The 7401-nt window shown below is 35.0% G+C and overlaps 2 protein-coding genes across 10 annotated transcripts in view; one reads left to right on the plus strand and one right to left on the minus strand.

Annotated features, from left to right (window-relative positions):
* akap9 (A kinase (PRKA) anchor protein 9) overlaps positions 1 to 1607 on the minus strand; it is a 66494-nt gene extending 64887 nt beyond the window's left edge. For 5 of the 9 annotated variants that reach the window (XM_073858677.1, XM_073858676.1, XM_073858674.1 and 2 more), the window contains exon 1: positions 1348 to 1607. In XM_073858677.1, coding sequence (XP_073714778.1) covers positions 1348 to 1398 — 51 coding nt within the window. In that variant the 5' untranslated portion in view covers positions 1399 to 1607. The remainder of the gene's footprint in view (positions 1 to 1347) is intronic. The other 4 variants (XM_073858678.1, XM_073858672.1, XM_073858679.1 and 1 more) reach the window with 1 other exon arrangement.
* Positions 1608 to 4199: 2592 nt separating this feature from the next.
* Positions 4200 to 6704, plus strand: LOC129455115 (transcription termination factor 1, mitochondrial). Its single transcript, XM_055219785.2, has 2 exons — positions 4200 to 4354; positions 4790 to 6704. The coding sequence occupies exon 2, from the start codon at positions 4805 to 4807 to the stop codon at positions 5936 to 5938; it is 1134 nt and encodes a 377-aa protein (XP_055075760.2). The 5' UTR covers positions 4200 to 4354; positions 4790 to 4804; the 3' UTR covers positions 5939 to 6704.
* Positions 6705 to 7401: the final 697 nt, after the last annotated feature.

Here is a 7401-nt window from a genome sequence, read left to right on the forward strand (position 1 = left end):
AACCTTCTATGTAGATATCAGAGAATAATTTAACAGATTATTAACATGCATTCTTTGGCACCTTTAAGTCAGATTGAACCAATACAGACTTTAAACTCATGATATATCTGTCAGTGAAGAATCCTCAGGATTAATGTAAAGATAAACTTCTACCCTCTGTAGTGTTCACATGACAAGAGCTCCATCACATCAACACAAGTGTTGACCTCATTTACATATGTACACACTACACACTACTGTACACAAAGATTAGTCAGGAATCTGATTTATTGTTACAATAACAAACTGTTGTCAAACACAGAAGACACCCGAGTGTCAACAAACAAAACAACACAAACCATCAACATGAGCAAAGACTGATTTTAAAACATGCACGTGCGTTATGGCAATACATCAAGGCATTTCATGGAATAGTCACAAAATATTCTTATTTATTCATTTTCATAGAAGTTTCATAGACATTTTATGTATTTTTTTCCTGTTTTTAAATCATTGTCGCTTGGGGTTTGGATGTAATTTTATGTATTGGTTTCTACATGTTTTTCTTCAGATTTTTTAACTATTGTCACTTGGGGTTAGGATATCTGAAATGTAACAGAAAGTCGTTCTAACCCCAACCCTAAGTAACGATGGTAAAAAAAATTAAAAAAGGAATACATAAAATAACATGAAAAAGAAAGTTGTGCTACAGACATGAAAAACTATTTATAAAAAAGCAGAAAATCCATGAACACAAATAAATCAATCAAATATTTCTTGACTATAGCACGACTTGCCTTGAGAATTGAGATTGTGTTATTGGGTTCAGTTTTTATTTAAAACAGTCAAGATCAGTCAGTGTACTTTAAACAATGCTAATGTTGTTTATCATCAGATTGATTTATCTCATAAGATAACTCAGTTTGTGTAGTGTGATATTTGTTTCTGTGTGTTTACTGTGACATCTGCTATAAGAATTGAACACATGAAGCAATGCAAGCCATCGAGTTTCTGTTTTCTTTAGCCTGAAAATCCAGTCTCACAAGATCATCCACATCTTCATATCACTCGTGCCACATTTATACCTCATTCTCTATGAGAAATACTCACACAAACACGCACTCTTTTATACATTCAATGACAGCTGTGAGGTAAATGACAGCAATACTGTTAATCCCATATGAGCATTAACGTCTGACGTAAATGTCAATAACTTAGTGAAGTAAATCTCAGTCTAAAGTTAATTTCATATGAGTGTCATATTCTGAGGTAAATTCTGTGAATGCGGTAAATCTGACACGAGCGTGATATCCTCAGGTATATGTCAGAATTGAGATAAAGTTGAGGTAAATATGATGTAAATCTTACCTTGGCTTTGCCGGCCTGTAGTTTCTTCTGTCGCTCGTCGTCCTCCATCATCTCTGCGGTTCCTGTTGTTGAACACGAACACACGCGTGTCACAAACACGACACACACACACAAAGCACTACACGTGCACGGCTGACATGAGCGTCCGGTCCGGTTTACCGGTACAGCTGTCGGGTTTTCTCTACAGTTTATTCGGGCTTTACGGCAACAATCACCGCCATGTTTCTCCACGTAAACACACGAGACTCGCTGCGCAGTGACGTCATGACGCGCTGCACGCACGCTATGAATTCTGACAGTGCAAATCCTGACATACAAATTCATATAGGGGTGGTGTCCCGGACAGGGATAATCTTAAACCAGGACTATGTCTTAGTTATATTAGGACATTTAAGTAGTTTTTACATCATACTTTACACAACATTAATACTGGTGTACATTATTGAGACAAAATAATAACACTAATAAATGTTAAGATATTTCAATGCAAGAGGTTTTAAATGAAGGCAGCTCAAACAACCCCATAGACATTTATTTTGGGAATGTAATTTTACAAAAAAAAATTTTTTTAATTAAGTTACATAACTTTTCTGGTGATTTTGAGCTTCGCTTTAAAGATGTTTTATTTGAATGTATTCTTTTTTAGAAACAATAAACTTATATAATTACCTGCAAAGTATTTCATACACAAATGCAAAACTATAAAAATAAGCCCCCATTTTGAAGATGCTTTAATTTACATTAAATTATTATTTACCTTCAGTAACAAAAAAATCAATTAAAACTTTAAATGAGTGTTCATTTTTGGTGTTTTTATATAATTTTGTGTTATCATTTTTCCTTTTTTTAAAATTCTTAAGTTGTGTATTGTTTGGTTATCATTGATCCCTTAGCTTTTTTTCTTTCTCTTTCTGTCTGTTAAATGGTTATTTTTCACCTTCGTATTCTTTTAACCACCTTAATAATAAAAATCATATCGATGTGTTTAGGATTTCTCATGTCTGTTTTTAATAAAAAGTGTTACTTGGGCTCAGATAGATTACTAGTTGACAGCTGTGTACTGGTTAAACTGGTTAAGCTTTAATGTGCCTGTTTTAAATCGATGGATCATATTTTCCTCTTTATATTAAATTGCTCTCTTTAGCTACAGAGAAACCTGTTGATAAAAAAAGCTAGTTATTATACAGTATTGTGTAACCAGCATTCAAAGCATAATTTAGGCTAGTGACCAGCTACTGTATTCTAGTTTTTGAAGCAGGTCCTGCTACCCATCAAAAGAAGTGAATGTCATTGTGTCTTTTCAACAAGATGTCATGATGACCTGTGATAGTGAATAGTGCAGATAGTTAAAGTGTTTTCTGAATGTACCTGCAGCAGCAGCAGCGGTTGGTGATGTTGGTTTATTCCTGCGACTGACTGGAGCAGAACAGCTGATGGTTTGACAGATCTTGAATTCCACCCATTTTCTCTTCGACATCCTTTACTTTTCTCCAGCAAAGTGAGTTTCAGGCCCAACCTGTGAAGTGTTAGGATGTGATGCTCGGCATCAGAGAGACTCTGAATGTTTGGCCTGTGCATTATTCATGTGATAGGTGTCAGGTTCAGAAAGCACCTGCAGCTCCAGGATCACTCACTAAAGATAAGACAAGAGTCCTCTACAGCTGTTTAATCATTTTATGCAAACAAATTTGACAGATCTGAAAGCTTTTATAACCATACTGAGACTACATTCATTCACAAGTATGCAATATTATTGTTTGTTATTCAGGCAATAGTTTTTCTACATAATATTGTTGTTTTTAAAGGTGAGACATGTTTGAGTTCACATTGAGATTTCAGACTTGGAGACTTCTGAGCACAATTTAAGAAATGATTGAGATGTTTTCTGAACATCTAGAGAAGTCACATAAATTCAGGTCTTTAGCACGAGAGACATCTGAGTACACTAGTGCCCTTTGCTGCTTTCCATTTGATCCCATATTAAAGAGATCTTACTGTAACTCTTCACCTGAATACTGAATTGAAGAACATGTGTGATAAAAAGCATGAAGTTTGTGTCCTAAATAAGTCTGAGAAAAGGAAACTGAGAGTCTGATGTTAATAATGAAACACATCTGAGTCTTTATCAAATATGCATGAGATACTGAGGGGCTCATCAAGGCACATATGGAGAGTGATGCTTGAATGAGAGACCCTGACCCGTAATATATTTAACACAAATAAAACAAAAATCATCAAACATCTCCTTACATCTTTTACTTTAATATACAAAACCACACATTTGTAACATTATACAATATTTCATGCAGTGTAACTGCTATGGTATACAATAATATTAATTCAATTCAATTCAATTCAATTTTATTTATAAGCTAAGTTAAGCCCAAGCAGGCTACCTCCCCGGGTTAAAAAAATCATTAATTAATCATAAAAAATTAATCATTAGGTACTATTATATATCATTGTACTACAATATTATCATGCTATGAGTAGTTCATAGGCCCGTAGAAAAATATTTGTAACATATTCAAAAATTAAATTAAATTAAATTAAATTAAATTAAATTAAATTAAATTAAATTAAATTAAATTAAATTAAATTAAATTAAATTAAATTAAATTAAATTAAATTAAATTAAATTAAAATTGTCTGTACAATTACATTGTAGCTCTCCCCTTACAAATTCACACATATATACAATTCAAGTATAAACTAATTTGACATTAATAAATGTAATTCTTAATTATCTATGTGGTACATCATTTTTAGGTATCTACGTATGCCAAAATGTTTAATAAAAGCGTAAAAACCACATTGTTTCACTGTAGAAATAAAGTCATTCAAACATCGAAACTAATGATTGTGCGCCATCTAGTGGCGGATTAAAGTCATTACAGTCAGTGTGACTCCTGCACAGCAGATGGCGCTGTTAGTGACTCAGTCAGTGTGAGCAAAGAGAAACCTGGACGAAGAAAACACGACTGTACTTCATACAAGTTTATATCCGGTAGGTTTTTAATATGATGTGTTTTAGCTCTTATTAATGATTTCATTAGAAAAGTTTATATTGAGACATTAAAAAAAAAACTTTAGTCTTTCATATGTTTAAGTACAATACAGAAATGTTCGTTATTAAATCATTTGTGTACGCTCAGCATCAGTTTAAATAATTATACAGTATTACCATTCATAGCCTGCATGTCATTTAAAACTTCATCGAAAAATGCATTGATGACACTTTTCTCATTTAAGTGATTCATAGACAAATAGATCGCCCTGCTCAAACGTTGACATATAAGTCTCAGTCAACTTAAGTGTGTACAAACTTAAATTAATCAATCAAAACTTTAGTTACAACAACCAAAGTGCTGTACAGAATATACAAGACATACAAACCCTTAAATGAATGTATAAACTGATGTAATGTCTGCTGTGATCTCAGGGATGATTGATTATTATGGCCCAGAAGCGGTTGATGTCTTTGCTGTGGTCCAGGAGAAGATGTGGACCTGTGGTATCCAGCGCTTACTGTCCGACCATCATTGTGATGTCTCAATACTGCAGACAAATCATCCAAAAACCTCCTCCATCTCATCCAGAGAACGAATCTCTTTTGGAGAACCTCTCCAGCATGGGTGTGGACCTTAACATGGCCCGTCGACGCCAGCCAGGGGTCCTGCGAAAGCTCATCACCAACGAGCAAGGTCTCGCCCACTTCCTGAAGGGCAAAGGTGCCGACCAGGAGACCGTCGCCAGCATCATCTCTCGTTTCCCGCGATCCATCACGCGCTCGTGCGAGCACCTGGAGGAACGCTGGAAGCTGTGGAGAAACATCTTTAAAAGCGACAGCGAGGTGGTGGAAATTCTCTCCAGGTCGCCCGAGTCATTTTTCCGTTCGAGTGACAATGAAAACCTAAAGGAGAACATCACTTTCTTGAGGTCTTTAGGAATCACACCTAAAGACTTACACCGCCTGCTCACGACCGCGCCACGAACTTTCTCCAACAGCGTGGAGCTTAACAGGAATATGGTGGAGCTTCTTCAGGGCATTTGTTTGAGTCTGGGTGGAAAAGATCATGAACATTTCGCCAAAACCATCATCACCAGGAACTTGTACATCCTCATCCGTAGCACCAATCGAGTCCAAGCGAACGTGAACTTTCTATTGAGCTCACTGACATTGAGTAACGCAGAGGCGCTGCTTTTACTGCAGAGTCACGGTGCTCAGATCCTGGACCTCTCGCACGAGAGTCTGAAACGAAACTTAAAGAGCCTGCGGGTGAAGCTTCAGTCTCTGGGCTGCAGTGAGCCGGACTTTAAGAAGATGATCCTGAATTATTCGCTCGTACTCTTCATCTCGTCAGAACGTCTGAATGAGAAACTGGACTGTCTGATCGATGCTGGCATTCACATACAGCAGATCGTACAGAAACCAAAGGTTCTTGACTTCAGTCTGGACATCATTAAACAGCGCCTTAAGGATCTCATCAGATTGGGTTATGACTTTCAGAAGAACGGTATTGCTGTTTTAGATACCAGCAAAAAACGATTTCATGCCAAATTAGAGAGATTGGGTTCACCAGAAGAATAATGAAACACATCATCTCTGGTATATTGTGTATGTACATCCACTCAGACTGAATGTAAAAGTTTGTTTTGCTGTATTTATTTTGTTATTAAACAGAGCTGTTGTCCTAATTTATATTTATGCAAAGATTTATCTGCTTAGATTTGGTGTGGTATGTATGATTGTTTTACATTACAGCTTTTTATTAAAATTCAGTACAGAATCTCCTTTTTAGTAAGAAATAAAGTGACGTTTGAGCCGATTAATAATATAAATGAACAACAATAAATCTTCACACAGGAAAGTTTTGTACTGATTTAAGTACTTCTGTTTATTTCTGGTGACTGGTTGAATATTTTAAGAACACGAATAATACTAATATATATTTAATGACATAACTAAATCAAATGAAAATGCTCATTTTGCAGGTTTTTCCCATTTAAAGGGGAGAATCTTACTCTTTCATGTTAAAGTGCTATAATTGGGTCCCCAGTGCGTCTATTAATCTAGAAAATGTGATAAAGATCAACCCAGTAACTAAGTTTTGGTAAACCATTTTCTTTAAGCAAGTGAAAAAATAGCTCATTGAAATTTGGCTCCTCTTGTGATGTCAGAAGGGGATCTTCTTATAATAACACCACCCTTTATCTGCACTATCCAACCACAGCACTGACATTTAGTGCAGAGATCAGCTCATTTGCATTTAAAGGACACATTCAAAAACTGCACATTTTTGCTTACAATTTTAACATGTCATAATAAATGATCTATATGGTATTTTCATCCAAAACTTCACATACAAACTGGGGACACCAAAGATTTATTTAACATCTTAAAAACTGTGAAATGTCTCCTTTGAATGGATAGTTCACCCAAACATTTTAATTCTATGATTATTTTCTCCTCCTCATCTTGTAACCTATATGAGTTTTTTTTTCTGATGAACATAAAAGCAGATATTTTGATAAATGATGGCAATCAAACAGCTGATTGCAACCATTGACTATAGTAGGAAAACAAATACAATGGAAGTCAATGATTACCATCAGCTGCGCGCCCACCATCATCTACCAAAACATCTACATCATTTATCACAATACTTCCATAATATTTGTTTTCCTACTATGGAAGTCAATGATTACCATCAGCTGTGTGCTTAGGTATAGGTTTACATCAACATGAGGGTAAATCATTAAAAAATATATATTTTTGATAAACTTACGATTCTATTTTATATTGTGAATGTGTATATCCTATTGTTATAACTATGATATGATATTATTTTGTTTGTGAAGAGAAATAAATCCTGATGGTTTATGATCTCCAGCCAAATAGAAAGTAGTCAACAAAAACTGTTAAACTTTTTACAAATGTTTAGATTTGCTTACGGTAATGGACGACCTTAAATATTTCTTAATCATTTATATCATAACTGTTTTCTATAACAGGTTTAAATGTGGCCTCAGATTGTGCTAGGCATTATGTGA

The sequence above is a fragment of the Misgurnus anguillicaudatus genome, chromosome 20, assembly GCF_027580225.2.
Source record: "Misgurnus anguillicaudatus chromosome 20, ASM2758022v2, whole genome shotgun sequence".
NCBI lineage: Eukaryota > Metazoa > Chordata > Actinopteri > Cypriniformes > Cobitidae > Misgurnus > Misgurnus anguillicaudatus.